Source organism: Acipenser ruthenus, chromosome 16, assembly GCF_902713425.1.
Source record: "Acipenser ruthenus chromosome 16, fAciRut3.2 maternal haplotype, whole genome shotgun sequence".
Taxonomy (NCBI): domain Eukaryota; kingdom Metazoa; phylum Chordata; class Actinopteri; order Acipenseriformes; family Acipenseridae; genus Acipenser; species Acipenser ruthenus.
Genome location: NC_081204.1, coordinates 30,332,153 through 30,359,036, shown reverse-complemented (window position 1 = coordinate 30,359,036; position 26,884 = coordinate 30,332,153). Strand labels below are relative to the sequence as shown.

General features: G+C 42.2%; 2 protein-coding genes across 5 annotated transcripts; both read left to right on the top strand.

Annotated features, from left to right (window-relative positions):
* The first annotated feature begins 869 nt into the window (after positions 1-869).
* LOC117411969 (protein eva-1 homolog C-like) lies at positions 870-7,141 on the top strand. Of its 2 annotated transcripts, XM_058989367.1 has the most exons (8): positions 870-1,037; positions 2,781-2,980; positions 3,807-3,930; positions 4,535-4,687; positions 4,979-5,122; positions 5,522-5,593; positions 5,916-6,005; positions 6,129-7,141. In XM_058989367.1, the coding sequence occupies exons 1-8, from the start codon at positions 935-937 to the stop codon at positions 6,512-6,514; spliced, it is 1,272 nt and encodes a 423-aa protein (XP_058845350.1). In that variant the 5' UTR covers positions 870-934; the 3' UTR covers positions 6,515-7,141. The 2 variants fall into 2 exon arrangements, with proteins under 2 accessions (XP_058845350.1, XP_058845351.1); XM_058989368.1 differs by lacking the exon at positions 5,916-6,005 and having other exon boundaries at positions 871-1,037.
* A 918-nt stretch (positions 7,142-8,059) lies between these two features.
* Positions 8,060-26,862, top strand: LOC117412214 (inositol polyphosphate 5-phosphatase OCRL-like). Of its 3 annotated transcripts, XM_034020366.3 has the most exons (24): positions 8,060-8,563; positions 11,456-11,535; positions 13,418-13,509; positions 13,777-13,815; positions 14,263-14,376; positions 14,917-15,060; positions 15,608-15,866; positions 16,223-16,366; positions 16,763-16,864; positions 17,268-17,382; positions 18,315-18,431; positions 18,676-18,857; positions 19,230-19,341; positions 19,859-19,968; positions 20,201-20,336; positions 21,291-21,401; positions 21,584-21,749; positions 22,002-22,237; positions 22,907-22,930; positions 23,219-23,338; positions 23,451-23,535; positions 24,228-24,355; positions 24,714-24,825; positions 25,165-26,862. In XM_034020366.3, exons 1-24 carry the CDS (start codon positions 8,504-8,506, stop codon positions 25,287-25,289), a joined length of 2,913 nt encoding a protein of 970 aa, XP_033876257.3. In that variant the 5' UTR covers positions 8,060-8,503; the 3' UTR covers positions 25,290-26,862. The 3 variants fall into 3 exon arrangements, with proteins under 3 accessions (XP_033876257.3, XP_033876258.3, XP_058845349.1); XM_034020367.3 differs by lacking the exon at positions 22,907-22,930; XM_058989366.1 differs by lacking the exons at positions 8,060-8,563; positions 11,456-11,535; positions 13,418-13,509; positions 13,777-13,815 and adding an exon at positions 14,100-14,144.
* The last annotated feature ends 22 nt before the right edge of the window (positions 26,863-26,884 follow it).

The window sequence follows — 26,884 nt, the reverse complement described above, 5'->3', positions numbered from 1 at the left end:
TGGCTTTGGTCAGGAGATGATCCAGTCAACCCTTCATCTCTTTCCCAAATGATTCGTTCTTACAGTGAATGGATGCCTTTTTTGGACCTTACTAAGATTCGCTGGAGCAGTGTATTACACAGAGTTCAAGCTAGTGGATCCAGTTTGCTTGCAGGTTTTTAAATAATAACCCAGCTATGCTAATACCCACCCTTGATCTTTGCAATAGGCTAACAGCACAAGTCGAGGGAGCGGCAGTCTAACATCAATGTTTATAATACAGCGGTGAAGCAAAAATTGACCAAGGAACTACAGAAAAAGAAAACACAAGATACATCTTGTTTTATAGGAAGAGGAAGCCACTATTTCCTGAAGATAATAGGGCACAGAAGATCTAATAATAACATAATTCCTGGTGCCTGATCAGAGCACTCAGGACTGACTTATTCCAAGTCATTCAATAATCTTATCCTGGCACTAACAGTGTCCAGTGCATTTTAAACAACCCATATAATATTTAATTAAAACATTACTATGTGATTAATATTTATTGTAATTCCATGTTACAATAGAGGATTATTTTGAACATAAATAAATAAATAAAACATGGGCCCATATATTAAAGGAGAATGGAGGAAACATGCTGCTAACTTACATGAAGAATGCATGAAAAGGGACAATTCTCTCTATTAAAAAAAAAAAATCTTAATGCGTGACATTCATATGTAGTTATTCCATACACTATTACAGTATATAGACAGTTCCAAGTTGATATGGTAGATTTGGAGTTAACTGCAAACAAGTCAAGCGTTCTTCACCAGATAATGAAGAAGGCCATTGTTTAGTCGCGTGGACAATAGGAGCACGGGTCCATGGTTCCCAGCTTTGCACGACATCGCAACTCAATCACATATTACACGGGTCTGCCATAAAGCCGCTATGTGACAGCTGCGCCATGCGAGGGGTACAGAGTTTAGGCGGTTCTACGTTTGTTCTGTCCCTGTCCCTCACCCTCCTGTGTTTCTCATCTCGTCTGCTGGCGGCTCCTGATTTTTCAGGTGAGTAGCACATTTTAGTAAATTAATAATAAAAAAGTTTAAGAGCAACTTTGGACTGGAATTTTTATATTCAGAAAACCTCCTCCACTTTCTAGCAAATCGTTGCCAAACAGCTGCTACGCGTTCTGCTTTGGGGACAGGCATGCGGTCAGTCAGGGTTGAAGTATTTGTTTATGTTATGTGTGTTTTCTGATAATAAATGTTAACATAACACAACTCTGCTGTCTATTGAAACCGCAGCCCACTTTATATTTATCATTGAGGCTTTGTTCATGCTCTGCTATTTAGTTACCTATACTATTAGGCTAAACCTTAACTCTAATCCCAGAATCCTCACCAATAATATCCAGTTATTAAAATGACCATGTCATATATTTCAGAAGTATACTACACCGAATGATCAGTGTATGCTATGCTACATTTTGCAGGCTCGCGTATGGAACCTGGTCACAGTGATGCTGAATGAACGCTCCGCGGTACCTGGTTTACGCTGTAATGTTTTTGTTAGTCGTAGGAATACGCTGGTTCTGAAATGATAGCTTCATCCCTGCTGGGTACCCCGGCCCAACTGGGAGTCGCCAATAACATTCTATTCAACAACAAAACATGTCACTTTGAATTAACAGCCCGTTTTCCAAACACCATTATTGTAACTTATGGTAATATACCGTACATTTTTTTTTTTTTTAAAGTATACAAGTTTTTTTTTTCTTTTTCTTTTATATAATCAACGACCCCATGAGAGCAACATGTTGTTGGGCTATTTGACACTCAAAGCACAACGTAAAATGTTTATGAGAATTGTATTTAAGTAGTTTTATGAATGCAAATATATCACACACAGTTTGTATATTATTACTGTCCTTCTTCTTCTTCTTCTTCTTCTTCTTCTTCTTCTTCTTCTTCTTCTTCTTCTTCTTCTTCTTCTTCTTCCGAAGCACATTGCTTGTCACAATAATAAGTGTGTTTCTGGTGACTGCCGTACCAGCCCGTTCTAACATACTAGTTCATTGTACCCGTGCGCCTGGTACGGGCGTTGCTGGGTAACGGAAGGGAATACAGCGCGTGTCAGTGTAGGAGTTGAAATATATTTACTAACCCCAGGTACTAAAGACATGGAGCACCAGTTGCTATTGTTAACCCTGGCCCTGAAAACAACGATATAACTTAAAGGTATATCTATTTGTTCTTGTTAAGAATGATTTTCATAACTTTTTTTTTTAAACGGTACCCCTTCAAATGTATTTAGACTGACAGCTTTTAATACTTAAGTTGTGTTTTACTGTAGAAACAACGCCTACTTCCCTGTTTGCATGGTCTGCTGCCGGAATATGATTAATACGCTGTGAGCTATGAGTTCATTCTAACATTCAGAACATGCTAGATCACCATATCACTGGTTGTTCTTAGAAAAGGGCTGGGCGGGCGCTCTTTGTAGGACGCTTACATTCATTTAACAGGACTCGAATTCTTTGAAATAATCACGTTTACAAACAAGACAATAAAAGTGACTAATGCTATGTCCTGGTGCATTAGGAACCCCCAGCAAACTAAACTGGGCTGTAAAATTCTCTAAAAATCCCCAGCTGTGGCGTCCCGGCTGACATCATACCAGCCACTTATACAGCTTCCCAAAATAGACGGTGGTAGGCTATTCAGTAAATCTGATATTCAACACAAAGTTATTTTCTGGCACGTTTTCATGTATGTGTGTGCGTGTGCGTGTGTGTGTGTGCCCTGCAGGTTACCTACAGAAGATACTGAAGAACCACACGGTCCACGCCTGTGATGGGGAACGGCTCACCGTCACGTGTCCCTATAAAACCTCCATCACTGTCCTTTCTGCGTTTTACGGACGCCGGGTCCCGAGTGAGAATCTCTGCCCGACTGTGATGAACACGTCGGAGGAGCGCACGGACTGCCAGTCCTCGATAGCCATTACAGTAGGTACTGTGACAGCCCCACTGTACAGGTTTCCTACAAACTTTTGCGGCCAGTGATTAATTCAAAGCAAAATTCTTTATCAACACAAAAAATTAAATTAAAATATTACAAAAAATATGTTAAAAAATGCAACAGTATAACCGTTTTTTTTTTTACTGATAACATTATTTGCCAGTTTCCTTTTTTTGTGTGTAAATTTACAGCTACAAAGAACAATGCGATATGTATATACCTGGAATATCTCAATCACTGCAAGCTTGCTAATACTGTACTCCTGATAATGCATGTAAGCATAGCAGCGGTTTTCAAAACTAGTCCTCAATTAACTCCAACTGTCCAGGTTTGTATTTTCAAACAGGGAATACATATTTGTTTTCAACATACATTGGGGGTATTGTTTTGGTCTCCTGCTGTTCCTGCTCCCGGAAATATCCCTAAACACAAAAACTTGGAAACGCTTGGGGACCGCAGCAGCAATACAGGATTTAAAGCAATCTGTATTTGAAGGAATAATTATTTAAATGAGGATACAGGCCAGATCTGTTGAATTACGAAACAGCAACGCCAGCCACACCCCTCTCCATGATGGAAACATATGTCCCGTACAGAGAGGGGTGTGGCAGCTTAAACCAACAATTGGATTGTCACAAAGGTCAAGTACAGAGCACAGCAGGCAAAACAAGACCAGAATGTTCTGTAGGAACTAAGGTCACTGCAGCTTTCACTTCTGTGCATTTTAACTTGGGTCACTAATGACAGTACAGCGATCATCACTGGCTCTTGTTGCACGCTGTCTCCTTGATGGTCTGTTTTCTCTGCTTGCAGAAAGTATTTGCTGAATGCCAGGATCAGCGAACTTGCCAGTTGCCTGTCAACAGTCGTGTTTTCGGCCTGGACCCCTGTCCCAGCACCAGCAAGTACTTGATCGTGTCCTTCAAGTGCAGACCAGGTGAGGCTGGGGCTGGGCATGAGGGGTGAGGGGTATCGGGCTGGAGGGGTTAGAGTAGCCTTACCTCATGATCCAGGATTGAGGGTTGGAAGTTGGGACAGAGACTTTGCTGTTCTGATGCGGTGCCCTGTCTGGTGTTGTAGTGTTGTGCCATAGACTGGAGCCAAAACAGTATCTCCTTGTCTTGTGTTGGCATCTGGAGAGTTTGTCTACTGGGATATACAGTGGTTCCAATAGAAGCTACTACAGGACTTGTAGATTAGATAGATTTTAGGTTATAGATTTTATAGATACAAAAATTGATGATGCATTAATAATAGCAACCAGATAATATGATTATAATAGGGTTCCTATTGGAAGAAATTGAATTTATGAGAAGAAACAGGAAGATTACTTAAAAAAGATATGACTAAAAAAACAGACATCTGTAGAAAAGTTTGTAACTTCAGACAAAAAAATGTTCCTTTTGTTTAAGAAGGCATTGACATTGCGAAAGATATCTTGTCCAGTCGTTTGTCATTGAATTTATTTCTAAATGAGATTAAGACAGCAGAATCTGATCTTAGTGGAGCAAGATCAAGCCTGCTTCTCTTCTCCCCCTCAGAGAATCACAGCAGTAAAGTCGTGTGTGAGAATGAGAAGCTGAGGCTGGTGTGTAAGAATCAGACCGTGCTGGCCATCTACTCAGCCACGTTCGGCCATTTACACCATGGGAACCCTGAGTGTCCACAAGGGAACAGCACAGGGCCTGACATTGGTGAGTACTGCAGAGAGAGATGCTTGTGGAACTCCAGTACAGTAAGCTGGTCCACAGGACCCTCCTTTCAGTCCAAACCACTGGAGCTTGAATGATATACACTTACTAACCGCTTTATTTGGACCACCCACCATACCATTTTGGATTGGGCATTTGCAAATCAGGTTGGGTTCTTTCATTAAAGTCCTGTAGGTACCTGCGCATTGTTAATGATCAAACCAGTTCCGCTCTCACTGCATTTACTGACAGGAGCTCCCTCTAGTGGATGAATGTTGTTTGTGTGTGCTGCAGAGTGCCTGGCCCCCTCGGCCCTGAAGAAGGTCTCTCGGAGGTGTCACAGCAAACCCAACTGCTCGGTGTCTGCTGACATGCACACTTTCGGGGACCCCTGCTTCCCGGGGGTGAGGAAGCACCTGAGGGTGTCGTACACGTGCGGTGAGTGAGACTCAGCACCATGCCCAGGTTCCCTTTTAGATTTTGTTGTTGTGGATAGAGCAAATATGTCATGCCAGAAAACGGAGTGAATATTGAGCTTGATTCTCAAAGCTCTTTACTCAAAATTAGCAGAAAAGAAAAATTCAACCAAAAATCAAGCAACTCAGGTATAAAATTGGAGGGCTTGTGAGTATTCATCAAGTTGGTTGGAGTACATAGCTTTGAGAATCTAGCACATTCCCTGTGCCATTATTTATATACTTCTATAGTGTAGCATCGTATCATTATTCTTTGCAACAGTTTTCTAATTGTTACATGGTATATCACAGCTCTGAAATACTGTATGTTTTTTAATGATTCTTTGCTGTTGGGGTCTTGTTAATGGGACTTCTCTTTCAGTCCCTAGAAACCTTCTGGAAGAGCTGGGGAGGGGATCTCCAGACCCCTTTTCACTCTCGGACTACACACACGGTAAAACCTTTTAGCCTTCACCCATTGAAAACTAACCTCCACCTCATTCACTTCACCTTCATTCATGCACTGTGTTTTGAGACTAACACCAGTGTCACAAAAAGATAAACACAAAATCAGCTCTGACTGTAAATTTAGAGCATTTTAATGTAATCCAGCAGTTTTAGACCTGATCAATTTTTGTAAGAACTAAATCAGACAATCACAGTCGGTTTTTAATTAGAATCTCAAGGAACCCAAGGTGAAATGTGGAAATTTGTATAGTGCTTTAAATATCCCTGGTTCTCAAGAAGCCTTAAGCCTAGTCCCTCTTCGCCTGCAGGAGGCTGGTATACAGGCCCAGGAGTGTCCAGGCTTCAGGACAAGTTGGTGATTTTTACCAGCTCTTTGGAAATCTTTGCTCAAATCCGGGGTACGTGTCTGTTTGCTGTGTACAGGCTGGAGGGGGCTCCTTCTGGACTTGGGGAGGGGGCTGGAATTCTGATTTGACCCAGGTGGGACGCAGGCTCACATGGCGTTGGCTCTTTCTCTTCAGGGTGGCCCGAGAAAGTCGCTCTGTACTTCGTCTCTGGAATCTGCGCCGGCCTGGTCCTCCTGTCCTGCCTGTTTGGGCTGAAGGCCACGCTGGTTCGAGACATCAAGGGCCTGTGCTCGGAGCTGGAGGAGGAGTTGAAGGTAGACCTGCCAGGGGAGGACCCCAGTCGGGAGGAGATCGAGGACTATGATGACGACACATCCTCTGATTCCTCCTTCCGCCGCCTGACTCGCTCCTACCGCGTCTCTGAAAACATCTTCAGCCCGGAGGTGACGGCCGAGTTGGTGGACAGAGCCGAGGTCAAGGAGCCAGGGGACAATGAAATCTGGCTGCACAAGGACTCGAGCCCCTATGCCATTCACAAGATCAGAGCAGCTACTAAATGATGCTGGCTGCACAATGCTCATGTTAAAGATATTTTAATGCAAAAAGCAATTAAAATGTCTTGTTTCACATGCTTCCTAACAAGACATTTAATCAACAAATCAAGATGATATATATATTTTTTTTGTGATTTTGCTGCGACTTTGTAGGGGCACAGATCAGCTGGGAGGCTAGCTAACCCTTCACATGCAAACTGACAAGGACTAGCAAGTGAGCAATTAATTCAAAGCTTGAGATTAACAATAGAACTGTGGAATGTAGAGCTCTGATAAAAATAAATAAATAAATAAATAAATAAAAAGCCATGGTTATATCAATTCCCCTTTAAGACAGATTCTTTTAATTCTAAGGGGATTTTTTTTCTACATCAGTGCCACCTAGTGGTTGAATAGTGTGCTATGCTTTGTAACAAGTAATGGAACAAGTTAAATGTTTATTTTGTATTGTATTGTAAGACAACACCAAAACCAAGGCAATCCTAAAACCTAAATAATGAGCAAACTTACTCCTTTACTCTTTTGCTTCTGAATTACCAATGAAATTGACATGTGTGTGCTTTAGGAAACAGTGTTCAATAAAGGGGTTCTCAATGTGTCCTGTTTTAAACTGGAATAAAGTTAAGAGCCTCCTTTTCTTTGTTTTTATTTTATTATGTCATTTTCCCACTCAATATGCAATATTGTGAATGTTGATTGTGGTGCAATAGGCTCTTGCCAAGCCAAAACCTGAGTCTGAACAGACTGCACTGAGACAGAGATAAGCACTATCCCAGAGTGCCAGTAGAAGAATCGGAGAGCTGCTCTTTGAGCTGCAGAGTCTCAAACTGCAATGCTGTGCAGCTTTACATTATACAGCTCATTCTTTGGTATTTTGTTTATACTCTTAAACATTGGAAGCTGACACATAGTTAATGTGCATGGTTAACGGTATGAATCCAGTCATCTGATTTATCCAGAGATAAAAAACAAACAAACTGCAACTCTGTGCAGAAACCACTGTGAAGATATGTCAGCTAGTCTCAGCTCTCTACACCAAACTGTCGTTTTTCCAGAACACATTCCCCAAACCCAAAACACAAATAAACACAGACGTTTAATTCTGGGCTTGTAAGTAGTCTTCAGTCATTTTTTTTTTTCTTCAGAAAAAAAAGTCGCAAACAAGATTTAAGTAAATTATATAGATGTATATACAGTTAAAATCTAAACATTACATTTGGAATGTCATAATTAATGATAATGATTCATACTAACTACTAATAGCACTGACAAAGATAATTAAATGGTAGGATATGTCAAACCAACTGAGCTATAAAACTGCCAAAAAAAAATCCATCCCATCACTTGAATTAATAATTCTATATTCATTATTTTTGAAGGAAATAATTATTGGAGTATACCACCCACCCACAATATCAACATGCAAGCACAGGCTACCTCCATACCTGTGGTGAATTAGAAGTCAAAATCGTTTGTATTAAAATTAAGTCGTCCTCAACGTTAGATGGCAGTGTTTTATTTTTGTATTATAAATATTTCACAATTGTGACAGCCAGGTGTTCCCGTTGTCTCCCTGTCGGAACTGAGGCAAGCTCCGGGTCGCAGGGAGTGGGGTCGGTGCTTGAGCTGCTGTTATTACCGTGAGTGCGGGAGAAGAATCCAGGCAAGACCGCTGTGTAGAACTGGGTACCGGTCAGCTAAAATTCGGTTTGGATCGGGAGAGGGCAGCACGAAGCTTCAGAGTACTGTAGATTCGTGTTTCGGCTCGGCCGGGAACAGTTTGCCTGTGTGGACAGCGCTGGAGAGTGAACCGGGTGTAGTCAGCGAGCGGCCGGGAGGCTGCTGTGTTGGTTTGGGGCACTGCCTGTCAGTAGCCGGGGAGCGAAACCGACGAGGATTTATTCCTGCCTGGGGGCCGGAGCCTAGGGGAAGCGGTTGGACAAAGTGTACGTTACAACCAACACAGTCCAGACAGCATCACGGACGGAATTATTGATGGAGCCGGTTAACAAGTCGGCAGTGAGACTCGGGCTGGGGCAAGATCAGTGCATTATAATATCCTTTGATGATTATAACATATCGCTAGCAATGTGAGGCAAAACCATTTGCTCTAGAAACCCCCCAACGTCAAACGGTATAATCATATCGTGCACCTTGGGTTTTCGTTTGATCAGGCTGTCCGATTGATTTGTCATGTAAATACAAATTCCTCTGCATAGCAGTTCGTCCCACACCTGAAATAAGTTGTTTGTAATATTACGGGCGATATTTCTTTATGGTGTGGGAGATTTATCAGGTAGGAAGTTGTCAGCTTTACCATGGCAACCACGCTTACCTGTAACACCATTTCACCTTCTGCGACGCTACTTTGTCTTATGTTAGTTTATTTGAAGTGCGACTAAAAATAAATAACACTTCGTTTAAAACAAAAAAAAAAAGTGTTTTCCGTGGTAACTGGGTAAGGTAAACGGGTGTCACATTCCCTGTCAAATCGATACTTCTGCCTCTGCTCCGCCTTTAGTATTTATAATCTGTTCTAGGACACCCCCACACACGTAGTGTAGTGCTTTCAGATCCGGAAAATGTATGCAGGTTTGAGTTGCATCGCTTTTTAAAATTCTTGCAACACCCGGACCTTTAGGAAAATAATTTGAGTGGGAATTGTAAGGAAAAGCTGCCGAAACGTCTTGTGTTTCTTTTGCTATTCATGCTGGTAAAGAAAGGCGTTAAAGTTAAAACCAACATTTTTAATGCTACGTGGGTTATGTGTTTTACATTCGGTCCCTTTGACAAATGAAATGCATTTCAATTAGATTCGTGTCTCTGTAAAGTGACACTGTTTCTGGTGTAGTTTATAAACCTTCACCATTTAAATAATCTTACCAACAGGAATAATGGAATATGGTTTGTAGAAGGGACTAAGAAATTATTTACATATGGTTTTGTTTCTAAGCAAATGATCCCTGACAGGTGGAGTGGTTTCAAAGTCTAGTCGTATTGGTTGATAGCTAGAATATTTATTTTGCAAGTGAAATGGGCCAGGATGTGACCTCACATTCTGACGCAACCTTTGTAAAACTTACTGTGTGCTGCACAGATTTATTTTTCCAAACATTTGCTGTTTTAAAGGTAATCTGCAAGGTAATCTACAAGGTATTGACTCTTTGCTCATATTTGGGCCAATTCTTTGATAAAGGCGAGCAAAGCGCACCTCAGTAGTCTATATATAGATGTGGTTAAACAGGTGTGGCACGCGACACTCCTTGTACATTTTATATCACACAATATGTCGATGGCAACCCTTTTCAATTTAATGCATACATTTCAACTGAAACGCAGGCATTTACTGTACAGTCTGCAACATTCTCGTTCAAATTATAATGTACTGACAAAAAGTACTGAAATAGAAATGTGGTTAGGATCCCTGTTTGTACATTTTATACTTAAGTACAAGGACTAGAACATTCATTGCTGCCTGTCTATTATAATGTAGGTTAAGAACAGTGTTTTGTAATATAATGCAAGTACTTGATGTAAAGAAAGCTGAAGAGGAGCAAAACATGTTAGTATATATGGAAGAACATACTTGTATTTGAAATACCCTAGCAATGTTTGTGGACACATGAAGAAATGCAACAAGAGTTGGAAAGACTTCCATTTATATACATTCATAAATCAGACATTTTGTCTAGCTTTGATCTTGTGGTGGTGTAGGGGAACAGTTTCTTCCTCAATGCTTGGGGACTTTGAGTGTTAGCTTGTGTAAGTCCTTGGCGTGATTCGGCATGCCTTCAAAAGCAGCTGTTGGTATTTGTAAATAAATATCAGGTTGTCCTCCAGTTAACTTGCTTGAAACCCCAGAGTAGTGACCAGCAACAGATGACCAAAAACGAGAGGCTGTGCTGAGTTTAGTGATTGCTATGAAAAGGGTCAAAATGAGAAGTTGTAGCTGTGGTGGTGGATGTTTCTGACATGGCTTTCTTTATTTAAATGAGCAATCAGCCTGTGAAGCAGCTTCCCTTTCAAACTGTCCAACTGTGATAGTAAATCAATAATGGAGGCAATATATATATTTAGGCAGCTCTGTAGAATGATCAGATTAGGGGCTTCCAAGTGGCGCATCCAGCAAAGACGCTCCGTGTGGAGTGCAGGATGCGCCCTGTAGCCTGGATGTCGCCGGTTCTAGTCCAGGCTATTCCACTGCCTACTGTGGATGAGAGCTCCCAAGGGGAGGCGCACAATTGGCTGGGGGGAAGGGGGAGGGTTATCGGCTCACCACGCACCAGCGACCCCTGTAGTCTGGCCGGGCACCTGCGGGCTTGCCTGTAAGCTTCCCGGAGCTGCGTTGTCCTCCGACGCTGTAGCTCTGTGTTGGTAGGCCTGCAGAGTGAAAAGAAGAGGTCGGCTGACGGCACCGCTTAGGAGGACAGTGTGTGTTTGTCTTTGCCTCTCCCGGTAAAAATCAATTGGTGACTACTGAATTAAAAAAATAAAATAAAAAATGAATGATCAGATTAAAACGTTTCCTCTTCTGAGAGTCCCAAAGGGTTCCAGTTTGAAATCTCTGTCTCATTTGTATGCACTGGAAAAGCGGATTCTGCCAGAGTTCATTCTCAGTAGTTCTAGTTTGGCTATTTCTGATTAAGTGGTTTTAACTGCTGCATACTGTGTAGGAGATCCCCGGTTTGAATTTAGATTAACAGTCGCAGTTCATCCCACATAAAGGACCGGCATGCTGAGAGCGCTGCCTTATTTCTGTAGACCTAACCACGGTAGAGGTGGGCCTGCTTTGGTTTCAGAGAGGATCAGGTCCAACCTTTTTGAAGCACAATGTGTAAAAGCATTGCTTAAACAGAGTTAAAACTGTGCAGAGAGAGAGAGAGAAGCCCTGTGAAACTTTCATCCTAATCCCTAGGCTGCCACTTGTTCCTTAACACTTGTGTTTAAGCTGTGAGAGGCCTGGCAGTGAAGGACGGATTGAAGGAGCCCAGGCTGCTGTCTCTGATTCAACGCTCAGGAGAGTACATGTGAGTTTGTATTCTTTTGTTTATTAAAGTTGTGTTCACCAAGACATTGAAGAATCTGGCAGTAGCATTACAGTATCTTCTACGCTGAATTGTATCAACCATCTGTTTTAAGGTGTAGCTCAGTGATAACCACAGATAGGGTGTTAATGTAATCCAGCACGAGTCACCAGTGCTGTAAAATGCTCTAAAAAAATCCAGCTGTGCCTTATGCCAGCAGGGTATAGATTGATCCCCTCAACTGTAGTTTGATCTTGTATGGTGCACATCAGCCTCAGTAAAGTCTCATTTGCCAGCAGGTGATTTGTCCAGGTTTTTGACACTGTAGTTTGTTCTTTGTCCCTTTTAGATTACAACGGAGCCATTCATTTAAAGCCAGCATCTAACAGTAGTTTCAGGAAATGTCAGGAGCAATAATGATAATCTGTAACCGGAACATTTCAGCTTTGCCAAGCAGGATGCAGGAAAGAACGCGTTTTATATTGTAGATAATGTATCTGTGTATTTTCCTTGTGTAGCTGTGTTGATCAGCAGCATCAGTTCTTCTCCTGAATTAACCACAGACTTTAATTAATTACATTTTTAGCCTAGAACAACTTCCAGTAGCATGTGTCCAAAGCTTGATACTGTCACAAGCAGAGCTGATCTGGCAGAAAACAAAGAAAGCTGCAATAGAATCTAGACCATGAAAGACAGAAGTTAGATGCGAAGTGGTTTTTTTTCAGTTTCAGTTCAGCAGCACAGAGAGTCAGGGCATGAGCTGTTAAGATTACTTGTGGTAGCATGACATTTTGTCTCTTGATAATAAGTTTGTGCTTACAGGATGTTACAGGGCAAAAAAGGGGGCAGTCCTCCTGCTTGGGGCAACAGCATTAGGTCACACCAATAAAGGCACTCTGTCTTGCATTAGATGAAGGATCTGCTGGACTGTTTATAGCACTGAGTGCCACATGGAAGACAGAAGTACAATATATGTATTGTATATTTCCTGAATAATTTCAGGCAATAAAACAAAAGTGTTGGGGTGGTTTTTAATTGACATTTGATTAAGTTCGTGTAACTTTTCATTGTGCTCTGCTTACACAGGACTGTTCTTGACAATGATAATCCGCTGGCTTGTGATGTCAGAACAGTAAATTATGACTTTACATGGGCCAGACTGCAGGCACTACCCGGGTACTGCGTGATCATTTTGCAAGCTGATCTGCCAGTATTGTAGTGTGGCTGGGTTTCAGGGTCGTTATGCATACATTCTAGTTGGCTTTCCAGAGCTTAATTAGACTCGCATGCTTACAACCCCTTAGTATGAAAACTGTAGGTGTGCTCTGGTTGTGCTGTGTGAGAGAGTAAGAGTGTTTGTGGTTCCAGCGTACATCAGGAGGGTAAAGTAGATCATGGGCTTAATAATAATTCTCCCAAATCCTAGTGGAGTGAAAGGAACACTGTGAGTAAAGCCCTATACCGGGGATTGCAGAACTATGGGAATTGCATTCTTTTTTCTTTCTCAGTAGTTGGAGTGCTTCCATTCTCTGCCTCTACCACTAGCTTAGTTTTTGACTTGCAAGTCTTTTTAAATGCCACTCATCTGCCAGGTAATTTGAACACCTCTACTTTTTTAGATGCTTGCTCCTGTTCCTGCATCAGCAGTGCAGTATATCTCCTAATACAGAGCACAGGATGGCTTCACCCTTTGTGAAATCCTGATATATAGAGGTGTCATGCAAATAACCATGACCACTTTTTACAAAGCAGCTTGTGAAATTAAAATGCATTGCACTGCAGTGCACAGAAACATGATTTCATTCCTCTGTTATGTTATTCATTATGTCATCAGTAAACATTCTTGATGATCACTGTATCTCTCTCTCTCTCTCTCTCTCTCTAGGTTGGACATCTTATTGAATCCTGATGTAGTTGTGAAAAGTCCAGTGCCACAAATTACCATACCAGTTAACAGCAGGTTTCACATCATACAAGGTAACTCTCTGAAATTAGTTGAAATCTGGGCATAACTGATATGTTTAAACAAAAGTGCTAATGTAATACAGCAAGTAAGAGCCTAGTTCACAAAGCTTAGATAATCTTTCCACTTGGAGTCTAGTGCTTCCTATGTACTGCGTTTTACAAACGTCATCGTGCTAATCAATAACCCAGGAAGCACTGCAATTCAATCCGGTTCAGATGTTGAAAAGTGGTTCCTGCAGTCACATGACATGATTTTGTCTTTGCTGTTGTCATTTTCAGACACAGAAGAGGCTCTTCTCATAGACATCCCAGTTAATTGTGAGTATCAATTATCAACTCTGAGCAGTTTCAATGAACAAAGGTTTATATAGGGAGGTTTCTCATTGTGTCCTATTCATTTTGGAGTTTAATATCCTCTGCTACAACTGTTGTTCTTGTTGTATAATATCAACCACTAACGAAACACCATTGCACCATAATGAGTTCCGGAGTCGAAGCATCCTCTTGCAGAACAAGCCTTATTTCCTAACCTGCAAAGTCACACGGTGAGTCGGTGGCTCTTGGCCATTAGGCTTAACGCTAGACCAGCCTGCCTTGACTTTTAGGTACGTTGTTGTTAAACAGGGCTGCAAAGAACCACACAGCAGGTAGTAAACAGAAACATTTAGAGATTTTGAGCCTTTTTTTGCACTGGAGAAATGTCATAGTCTTTGCTCAAGAAGATTCTAACCATCCTCGTCCCTCTGTCTACTTTTCTGTTTCCAGCCTCGTGCAGGATCCGGGTGCGAGGGGACCACACTGGAGAGCTGCTGTTTGAGTTCCCAGATGATGAGTGGTGTCTGTCCTTCCTAACGGAGGTGAAAAGAGCTAAGCAGCAAGGTAAGGGGTTAGCTTAATTCAAGAAGCAACTTCATTCAAGAAGTCTGCCGAACATTTCACATGTCCCTGAACTGCATTACTTATTTGAGAACTTGTTCTTCCTGTTTTTGAAGTAGGTATTGAGTCTTAAAATGACACAGTTCTGTCTCATGCCTACCTGACAGCATGCAAATGTAATATATAATGTATTCCATTTATAGTAATGATTCATTTAACAAACAAAATAGACATTTTTTTGTTCTCACTGTTTTGTATAGACTGAACCTGCTGGTTTTGCTCTTTGAAATAAATCTAACTGTTCTATAGTTCATGAAAGCGGTCCTGTGCTTACTTCATTTTAAGCAGAAGGAAGGAAATCATTCTACACTTGCACATTTCAGTGTAACTTCTGCAATGGGAGAAAATATATATTATGTTTGATATTCATGAAACTGCTCAGTCCAGAACATGAATCTGTGTTTCAATGCTACTGTGTGTTCTAATAACCTCATAATATTTAGTCATATTGCCACCTACATGTCATCAATTCTTTCATTGTAGTTGTATCTAAAAGCCAGCCACCCGGCAGGATGGACCCATTTGGATCAGACTTTGCACCAGGGCCCAGTAACACAAGCAGACCTGTCAATGCAGCATCCACTACTACCAGTGCTAGCAACCCTACCAATGCGTTTCCAGCGGCAGGTATTGAAGGATTGTACTACTGGCACTTGAGCATCATAATCCTTTTCTGTATTGAGAAAAGCTATTCATTTTAACTGGTCACCATTCATAGCACTGAACACAAAATTGTAGATCTGTCCAGCAACACATAATCCACTGGCTTTTGAGGACTGATTGGAAAGTATCTACAGAAGGTAGCAAAGTATTGTATCATATGTTCAACACCAAAAAATACACTTTAAGCTGTGTGCAATGGACGTGTCTATATTTGTTTTTGTTTATTTACCAATATTTTAAGAAAACAAATAGACAGTTGCTTTAGGTACAAAAGCGGGATCTTCTGTTGTACTAAAATATGACTCTAAAATGTAGCTGAGTTGTGTCTGTTTACTCCATTCCTTCATGGCCCTTTCTAGACCTTGTTTCCCTTGTGTAGACACGAGCACACCAGGCAACAACCTTCTTCTTTAATCAGTGAAAGCCATTTGTAGACCAGTGTGGAATGCCATGGCTGTCTGGAATGTGAGTGCCAGTGTGATATGAGTGACCTGGTCCATTCCTTTTATAGATCTTGGTTTTGAAGATAATTTCAGTGATGTTCTGAAAGTGGAGGAGAAAAAGAACCAGCACAACCGGGTCAGTGCTCCCTGTGGGCCTCCGCCTGTCCCGACTCATAAAGAAACACCTCTCCCAGTCCCGCCTCGGAGAGGGTTGCACACCCCTGCCCCAGCACCTGCACGTGCACCTGCAGCAGCACCAATCCAAAAAGAGAGGCACCTGTCTTCACCAGCAAAAGAAGGGCATTTTACTGCCTCTCAAAATAGAGAGTGAGTACCTTTCTCTATTGTGTGCATTGTTTTCTTTAATATGTATATGTAATTAGGCAGCATTTCAACCTGACCGCTTTTAGAAGAGTAATTTACCAGTATTGTTGTAACATGTATAGTAAGGATGTGAGCACTTATAATGGAGAGGTTGCTTTAAAACATTTTAAATCAGGGTAAAGGTATATTTTACATCTATTTTATGACTGTTTCATTTCTTACCTAATGCATCTGCATTCTCTATCGTCTGCTATTGAGCTTGCTGCCTAAAGCATTCTTTATCATGCTTACTAACTATTCCAGTATAACGTCCTTTTTCAGCCTGCATGTATTGTGACTCATCAGTGTCTTTCCTGCAGCTCCAAGTGGAATGACAACCCCAATGTGACCAATACCATGAGGAAACTGTTTGTGCCGACCAGCCAGTCGGGACAGAGGGAGGGTTTAATCAAGCACTGCCTGATCAAGAAGGAGAAGGAATATGTGGATATCCAGAACTTCAGGTGAGAAGCACTGAGGAACGCTGTCTTTGTAGAAAGCACTATGCACTAGACAGGTCAGCTCATGAGTCACTGATTCCCAATAGGACAGGGAGGCTCATAGCCCTTATCTTGCTTTACAGTAACTGCAGGTTCTTATACTGAAGAATTACACACCAAGTCCATAGACGAACAAGGATTCTGTTTGAATCATTTCGGTTGGAGTTGCTTGCAGCTGGACTAAATTACCTTTTAAAAACAAGATAGCTTTGCCTGATCCTAAAAATTAAATAGATATAAAAATGTAACCTTAGCTGAATGGGCAGGCAAAGGAGAGAGAGAGGCGACTTGCTTAGAATGTGGGGATCTTTTGCAAAGGATTGTTCAAATGTGCAATAAAATATGCTTTGCACCACCCAGGTTTTTTACGGGAACGTGGAACGTGAACGGGCAGTCCCCTGACAGTGGGCTGGAAGCCTGGCTTAGCTGTGACCCTGAACCCCCTGATGTATACTGTATTGGGTAGGTACTGTACCACGCTGTGGGAACCGGTGTGTGTGGGCATGGGGATATAGCATCTTATAGTAGATATAGTACACTTTTAGCACCTGAAAAATGTGTATCAGGAAGGAATAAAAATCACTTTACGGTTTGTTATATTGAATGCATACTAATGGGAACATACATGAGGACATAGCTACTGTATATAGAAGGTTGTAATCGTCTTTGGAGAACTAAAAAGACATAGAGAGATGGAGATGGACAGATAATTGCAATGTTGTGTTTATTTGTGTGCTGGACTAATGGGATGTAGTCAGGCTCCTCTGAGATTTAACATGTAGCTTTAGAAAGTTAGTATGTCTGCTCCAGTGTGCGGCACAACAGAAAGCATTTCATCACTCTCCTATTTCTGCCGTGCCTGTAGTTTTCAGGAACTGGACCTGAGCACAGAGGCCTTTTTCTATTTCGACTCGGCGAGGGAGCAGGTGTGGGTGGACGCTGTGGAGAAGGGGCTGCACCCCAAAGCCAAATACAAAAAAGTGAGTCTCTGAAAACTCCAGCTGAAAATCATACACTAAATTCAGCAGCACCAGGACAAGTTAATACTTCACTATTAAGAGTCACCATTATGCACAAAGCACTTCAGAATTTAAAGTCTGCCTTTGCGTATAAAATGATGAACCCAGATAACAGGTAATGGACAGGACTGCTACCTACTGGACCACGTCCTCTTCATAAACAGTTTTAATTGTATTGGATATAATTGATGGATAATGTTAACTCAGTTAAGTACTTTAAACTTGCATGCTTTCTTAAAGCAGAGAAATAGATTTGAATGCAGCTATTGTTTTATGTTGCTCTCATCTTCTCTTCTCCTGGGGCGTTCCTAAGATGAGCTAATGTATTCAGGCTTGGGCGTGCTTGAATTAGCTTTGACGTTTTACTGGATACTGTCACCATTCTTGGATTCTCACAAAAGGTGATTTAACTGTGTTGGCTACAAATGAAGTAAAGTGGTGTGCTGAAACATTAAGAGTCGTAATGAAGGCTTGGTACAGCGCTATGAATCAGACTGAAAGTGTTTCATGTTCCCAATCCATCCATAAAATACTCATCAATTCTGAGTAGCAACCACACTATAATACACTACCTCAGGGCTTGAAACTCGCACCAGCCCTGGATCTAGTCCTGTCTGTCAGAACCTCTCTTATTCAAGACAGATTAAACAGAAAGGCCTCTGGTTAACCTGCTCTGATCTCATCACAGCACCTCATCCTTGAGTCTGCAGGTTTGCTAATAGTTCTTCATGCAGATATAAGGAAAGAATGTATGTAACATCAAAGTCTTCTATACTTCATTGAAGGAAGTTCTGAAATCCAGGAGTGGGTCCAGGGCTTGTGCGAGTGTCAAGTACTGTACGCACACATTTCAGCTCATGCCTTCATAACGCTTCGTCTCCCTTGCTCTCAAGATCAGCCTCATTCGACTGGTGGGAATGATGCTGGTCGTCTACGCCAAGAAGGAGCACCGGAAGTATATCTCTGATGTGGAGAAAGAATCCACTGGCACTGGCATTATGGGTAAAATGGTGAGCAGCCAGAGAAATAAAGCAAGTAAATGCTTTTGTGTGCTTCAGTCTTATAAGATATGAATAAATATAATGTAACCATTAAACAGTATTGAATGTTGAAGCCACAGTAGAATAGAATGGGTCCCCAATTGATTGACCTGGTAAAGGCATGACAGTATGGTATGAGTCTACAGTCAGAAGAGCACAGGTGAGCGTGCCGTTGTTGTGTCTCCTAAATCTAATATGTTCTGAATTTGTTCAGGGTAATAAAGGCGGGGTAGGTGTGAGGTTTGTGTTCCACAACACCAGTTTCTGCATCGTAAACTCTCACCTGGCTGCGCATGTGGAAGACTTTGAGAGGCGCAATCAGGACTACAAGGACATCTGCGCTCGGATGAGCTTCCATGTGCCAGGGCAACCGCCGAGCAGCATTGTTAAACACGAGTGAGTCAAGGGGGGGGGGGGGGATCTTGGAGAAATCAGTTTCAAGATTAATTTCAGGTTGCGTAACATTTAGATTGTTTTCATGGTTTCATTAAAATAGACCCCCACTGTAGGTGTGCTGCAAAGGAAGAGCTAGGAAACTCACACCCCGCATGGTGAGAATGTGTCTGAAGCTTACAAAAAAATCCCATGTTAGTGACCTTGGATCAGATTATATTACCATTTGGGAGATGAACTAGACTAAAATATTTGACTTGAACTCGTATCATTTTAAAGCTTGTTTCAAGGGATTTCCGCCCAGTAACAGGCATGTAAGCCAGTGATGTAATGAGTTACAATCAGCCTGATAAATCTGATGCTCTCCCTTTACAGTGTGGTGATCTGGCTGGGAGACCTCAACTATCGCCTCTTTCTTGCTGATGCAGCGGACGTCAAAAGCCTGATCAGCCAAAATGAAATCAAGAAGCTACAGGAACTGGACCAGGTGAGAGAGGGGAGGATGAGAGGAAAACATCCAGCCGAGGCAGAGGAGTTGGTGCACTCTTTATACTGTAGTCTAACAATTCTCAAAACCTGAAAATTGTCATTGGAAATTGCATTCATTTAATTAAAATGGGGGCATTTTATTTATTTTTTTGCTGCTGTGGTGGTGGCTGCATGTGGTACAATATGTTTTCAGTACAGTCCGTGCTGTAGAATTATTTCTAAAATGAATACAGCACATTTAGATTTAATGTATTGTTCAAAACCTAGTTTAATGCATTCAGTTATTACAGGCTGTAGGTCTGTTCTGTGTGGTTTTAAATAAACAGTAAAGGTATGAATACTGTGGTTTTCAATGTCCGAGTGAGCTGCTGCACATGTTTTTAAATGGCGTTTCTTTGGTTCCTGTTTAGAACCAGGAAGATTATCTAGTGTATAAAAGCACAAGGGGGTCTTCGTTAAACAGCTGAGAACAAATCCCATGTACTGACCGTTTTTAATTTTAATTTTTGTTTTAGTTGAATATCCAGAGGCAGACAAAGAAAGCGTTTACAGATTTCAATGAAGGAGAGCTCAATTTCATACCGACGTACAAATACGACCCGAAAACTGATCGATGGGACTCCAGGTATAGTTTGATCATTTTTCTCATTTTGTTTGAAATCCTGTTGTCATTAATAACCAGGCTTTGAAGCCTGTTGTTTATCACTGGGGCAGGTTGGTTGCAGCCTAAGCAGTTGTTAAGAAGGAACACGCAGCTGTTCAAGTTCTGCTTCTCCCAGCAGGTGTCTCGAATAAGCCAGTGTGAATGATTTAGTCCGTTCTGCATGCTCTGGCTTTGTATTTTTTTGGTGTGTCAGTGGGAAGTGCCGTGTCCCTGCCTGGTGCGATCGGATCCTGTGGAGAGGGAGCAGTGTGAAGCAGCTCACCTACAGGAGCCACATGAAGCTACAGACCAGCGACCACAAGCCTGTCAGCTCCCTCTTCAGTGTGGGGGTAAGGTCTTCATTGCAGGTGGTCATATCAATTAGACATTCATTGCTGGTCTGTGGGCAGTCCCTGGGCATTTAGCAGATGGTTGAAATGAAAAAACAAAACAATCGAAAGTATATTTGAATGATTTACACAGTGGCAGATCTTACTGTCTTAAACCCCAGCAGGATATATAGAGCATTAAAGGGCAGAGCAAATATATAAACAACAGTGAAAAAACTGTCTACAAGTTACAAACAAAAAGCTTTGCAAATTGCAAACCAGCTATTTATTCTTGGAAACCTTTGAACAGTCAGATCTCCAAAGGTGGAACTGATCAGCACGTTTATTGATCTATAAATACTCCAAAGCGGATGCATAACACTTCAAATAGTAACTTGCAAACCAGTCGGCTCCCAGCATTAAAACTGAGGGATGAATGAGTTTATTTATTAATCTATAAATACAGGCTGGTCAGCGTCCGATATTAAAACACAGCCTGGCCTGCTTCCTCTTCTGTTTCAAGTCTCTGCTAAGTATGACAGTATGTTGGCCACCACATCAAACTGCTACAAACACTATTACTTAGTTGTCAGGTATATTCGATTACTTAAGGGTCAGACCAGGGGGTGTTGCTCAAGACCTTATTTCACTGAGTAATTTTTTTTGCAAAGCCCTTAAAACAAGCTTTAAGAAGCTACTAATATTATTGCAAAATGTGCATGTTCTCACCATGGGGAGTTACACAACTTTTCTGAATGCACACGACAACTACCCTTGAACCCCTCAAGTATAATCGGTAGGAATAAAAACAAATTATAAACTGCGTTTCTTTTTAGCACTACTGAATCATCTGTGAGCCGTGCTTGGAAACATAAACACAGCAAATACTTGAGCAGTCACAATGCTGAAGTCTGTTTTTGTCTTTCTGATTCTGTGCGGTCCTGATTTGTGTCCCACTGCTCTCTTCGCCCGCAGGTCAAGGTCGTGGATGAGCGACGCTACAAGAGGGTGTTTGAAGAAATCGTGCGGATGATGGACAGGATGGAAAACGAATTCCTCCCCTCCTTGTCCCTCACCCGGAGAGAGGTAAGTACATCAGATAAGAATCAGCTGCAGCCCTACACAGAAAACTTGTAGCATTTCCCCAGCAAACCTGGGCCTGGATAGAATGGTAGAAAACAAACAATTAAGTAATAAGCCGTTTTCGATAAATATGTTTTCCCAGTGCCGGTTCTGTTCTCCTTTATCTCCAAGTCTTCTCTCCGCAGTTCATCTTTGAGAACGTGAGATTCCGGCAGCTCCAGAGGGCGAAGTTCCAGATCATGAACGATGGGCAGGTCCCCTGTCACTTTGCCTTCATCCCCAAACTGAACGACACTCAGTTTTGCAAGCCCTGGCTGCGTGTGGAGCCATGTGATGGCTACCTGGAGCCCAGTGAGTACATAAATGTGGTACATTTTTTTATATAAAGGGCCCCCCCCTTACAAGCCTCTGGTTTACAATGCATTTTAATGTTCAAGTACCAAACAGATTAAAAAAAAACGCTGCCAAGGTTTGTGGAAATGAGTAGGAGAGCTATGAAGAACGGTTTCTGTAATGCTATGAGAAAGCTTTGAATGCTTCCGTCTGTGTGCTCTCTGTGATATGTGAATGTAAGCCGGCTGTGCTTGTCTGTCTGCTCTCCAGATGAGATGGTGGAGATCTCCCTGGAGGTGTATGTCAGCAAGGACTCTGTCACCATGCTCAACTCCACTGAGGACTCCATTGAAGACATCCTGGTGCTGCACCTCGACAGGGGCAAGGACTACTTCCTCACCATCGGGGGCAACTACCTGCCCAGCTGCTACGGCACCTCCCTGGAGACCCTGTGTCGCATGAAGAAGCCCATCCGAGAGATCCCCATCACCAAGCTCATTGACCTGGTGAGGGGCTGGGGCAGGCAGTGGGGTACTGGTGCTTGGGGGGAGTGGAGTTTGTTGGTTTATTTATTTCTTCTAATTTATCTTTCTAAGCTTGCAAGCCTTGAGTAGAGACGTGAGCTACGTCAGAATCTCTGCATGGCTCCTTATGACGAGGAAGTGAAGCTATTTTTAGAGGGTCGCTGCTTGTTTAATAAAGAAACCCTGACTACTCTTTGGAAAGAGGAAGTGAATGACTTTATAGTATGGTGTCGCTTTCAAATTGTATTCTCAGCTTGCATACTGGAGTGAGGATGGGAAAATGAAGTACTTTAGGTGGATAAGTGAAGTCATTTCTGCATTGTAAGCCCAAAATGCATGGCTGGTTAATGCTCTGCTTGCATTAAGCTGGTAGGGAAGTAAGGAATACCCCCTAAGTGCTGCTTTACTTTCCATCAGCCTGTGCTTTTCTGCATTGATAACACTCTCAATGCTTTTCTTATCTTACACCTGTGCTGTTAATTGGAGCGGATCACTGTTCCTAAAGGTTCCGAAGCATGTCAATCTTAAAAGTTTTTCATCAGTCTGTGATTAGGAGATTTTTTGCTTTCTATCAATCAATTTATGTCTTGTGTCTTTATTTCTCTCTGTCTCTGTCAAACACACATCTGTTTTGGGCTGCATCATGTCCAGGGAGAAGAAAGCCTCACTGAGACGGTAAAAACCTTAAAATTCAAACAATGAATGGTAGTTCTAGAATGCACTCGCACATGTGGGTTTATATGTTGGCAGATCTTCATTTTTGGTTTCTGCCTGCTGCTAAGAGTTGTTCAGGGACAGTGCATGGTTTTAATATTTGAAGTTACTCCCTAGCATAGTCTGAGTCACTTCTTACAGTAGCTGGAAATGCAGTGTGTACAGTAAGCTTGAAAGCAGTATGATTTACAAACTGTTCTGAAGACCCGTCTCGATGAACCAGAGCTTGTATTGTTTGTTTTCAATCAGGAGAGGTCTCGTTTAGATCTCCTCCCAGTGGACAACGTTGGAACTGAAGACAAACCCTTGAAAATCCCCAAGGAGGTCTGGCTGCTGGTGGACCATCTGTTTACAAAAGCCTGTCGACAGGTGGGTCAGTAACACACACAAACACTGAAGGGTCCTTTAGAAAAAATGTCAGTGTAAAACGAGTTGTTAAAAAAAAATAAGACTACAATCTGTTTTGTGTTCTGGTGTGCAGGAGGACCTGTTCCAGACCCCAGGCATGCAGGAGGAGCTGCAGACTATAATCAACTGTCTGGATACCAGCATTCCTAACACCATCCGTATCCTTTGCAGTCCCAGTTCCAGATAGCTAAACATCCTGCAGCCTTGGCTTACAGACAGCAGTGTGGGTACAGAGTTACAGAGGCAGCTAAGGGAATTTGTGACACAATTCTTCAAAATGGTAAAAGGCATCCAGGCCAGATTGCAAAAGTTAAATGGCTGCATGAAACTGATGTAATCAGTGTGGCTCAATAGCAAAGGGTTTTGATCCCTGCTGTGGTAAAATAACAAGGCGTTTGATTACCTAGATACAAAGTTAGCACAGAGTCTTACCCCAGTGTGCTGGTTGTTAAAGAGCCAGACATTTCACTGCTAAAAAGCCAGCAATGGACTTTGCCTTGCAATGCAAAGTTGGTCTAATGAATCACTCCAAACCGCAGCAGATCTATAGTCTTCAACGTTTGCATCATGAAAGTAGGGTCCTTTTGTGAACCGTAGTTTATGAAAAGCATCTCAAAAAGTAGATGTTATTTAGTAGTGTGTCTTGTCTTTTAAATGTATGTAAGATGGGCGATATAAACTGAATCAATACTACATAAATTAGATGGACTGCATGGTGTATAAGCAGAAAGACAGTAAGGCTGTCTGTACTGTTGAACTGATGTAGGCTTCCGAGGCACTAGGGGCTCCTGTTCCCTGACTTCACGCCTCTCCCCCTGCATCGTGTTGGTTCCTGAACAGAACGCTCCAGCCGGCAGTAACCATTCAGTAGCCGAGGCCCTGCTCATTTTCCTGGAGGCCTTGCCGGAGCCGGTGGTGTGTTATGAACTGTACCAGCGCTGCCTGGACTGCTCCCACGACAGCCGGCTTTGCAGACAGGTACAGCCCTTGTAGGAAATCCTGAAGGAAACAGTGCAGATATCAGCATTGTTCATTGAATCTTTGTGACTGGCCAACACACATATCTGCCTGGGGCAGAGACAACTGTGATCAGTTGTACAAACAATCCCGGTAAAAGACATTTGAACAGTGGCCAGAATAAATTGCTAGGTCAGTTCCCACTGTATTGCAGCTTTATCTCCAGCACTAGTGTAAGCAGAGCGACAATGTAGTTGCTTATACAAGATCTGCAGTATCACATGGTTTTATATGTGTAAAATGTGTTGCACAGGGTAGATTGCATGTACAGTGGAAGGATGTCTCTTCCACATGATTCTAATTCTTTGCTTTCCCCTAGGTGATCTCCCAGCTGCCCCGGGCTCACCGCAATGTTTTCCGGTACATCATGGCATTCCTGCGAGAGCTCCTGAAGTATTCCGAAGACAACAATCTCAACGCCAGTATGATAGGTGAGAGAGAGGGGCTGAACAGATCTCGAACAGTGGCACTTTGATCAGGGTAACACATTGCCATAAATGGTCATCTAACAGCTGCTTTTTTGGGTGATGGATACTAGATTTAAAGGTACCTGCTTAGTCCTGAAAACGTTTGGTTTGGCCCAATTCCTTACATAATTATCTGACAAGCATTTTTGGTCAGGTATTTTGAATGCAAATATAGATTTGTTCTGGTGTATTGTGCTCAGTGCGAGCATGTCATTGAATCTGTTGAGTTCAGTAAAGATACTGAGACTGTGTGAGAAGACTGTATAATAATTATTACTGTACCACCCACCCCTTGTGTTTCAGCCACGCTCTTTGCCAGCCTCCTGATCCGACCCCCACCCAACCTGATTGGAAGACAGACTCACCACGACCGTCAGAAAGCCATAGACTTCATGCTGGTGTTCCTAATGGGCGGGGATGAGGAGTAGAGCAGCCAGCCGGTTGGAGGGGTGGCAATGGGAGGACGTACCAAGGGGGCAAAGGGTTAAGGATTGTGGGCAGTGATGAAAGACTGTCATGGGTGCTGGTCCTGACCATGCAGCCTGTTAATACAGAGATGTGTGTCGCTGTGGATAGAGGAATTGTTTAGAGGGGGGAGCGATCAATGCAGTAAACCAGCAAGCAGGACTGAGAATAAGACTCCCCATTGCGTGGCAGAGTGATCCAATCCAACTGTGAGCTTATTTAACCACCAAGTACAATCTTATGTGCGTCTAATGAAGCAGACTGTAAAATCAGGAATGGCTCAAACTGCTCCGCAATGGAGTTCCTATTGCTATAACTATTTAAGGTCTAGTATACTTGATGACATCTGCACCTGAAACACACAGACACCCTACCTCTCACCACCCCCACACAGCTATCGGTACTGTGCATGCAGGGACAGACCAGAAACAACTTGTATCTCCTGCTATTTGAAGGTGTACAGTCAGGGCATATCCAATGCTGTTAATGATGAAAGCCATAAACTATCAACATAGGATTCTTATGGTGTTTCAACTCCTGTTCCCAGGTACTTCTCAATAATGCAGTATTCATCCTACCTTGCAAAAAATGGAGGGTCATTAGAGTCTGTGCCAAAATACCTGATACTAATCTGGTTCCTCAATGTAAAAACGTGCCCTTAGTTACCCACATGCTAAGGTAAAGCCTTCCACACTACTTACCAGGATAGGGACGAGCACTTTATTGTTCGTTGCAGTGGTTCTCCTCTGCAACTGTATTTATAGGAATGAGAGGTCAACTGAAGCTTGTTTTGCTACCATATTGAATGGGACCTGCGTTCAACCTGAGAGAGAATTGAAACCACAAGCACACCCACTGGCAAACCCAAAACGCACTTACATGTCCATGCATTTTGGGATGTTAATTTGGTGTATTATAATGTTATTTATTTTTTAAATCCAAAGTAAGAAATGCACAGGATGGAAGACATCAGCCCCAGTTCTCTTTGGCTCCAACTGTATTATTTTACCATCTGTATTCAGACAGAGAATCGAACCCGGGTCTATTGGCTACTATTCAACTTCATTATTAACATAATAATACACACTAAAGTTTGAAGACAGATTGAAATCTGGCGCCATCATTATCACTGTGCAATCCACAATGTAAGAGGTTACATTTCAAGGAACTGGGTTCCTCTAAAACTACAGTAATTGACCAGGTACTGTATATCAAGGGATCAGGACTCTGGCTTCTGCTCTTGATTAGATCACCATTTCGCTTCTCATAGAAACTTGTATAGTAGACTTGCAATTTACAGACTGCCAGTGATGAGTCACGGTGTGCAGCGGGAGAGAGCAGCTCACTGCACGCTGGAGACTGCATTAACTATCTACATTCATGTCTTAACTCTGGTGTACATACTGTAGTGTTTCTTTCTGTGATGTAAAAATGTCTCGTACTGTAAGTGCAGTTAAAAAATGTTTATGTATATATTTATCTGAATTCTGTGTCCTATAAACGGTACTCCCTAAATACAAAAAAAAATTTCCTCCATTTACAGTTTTTTGTCCGTTTT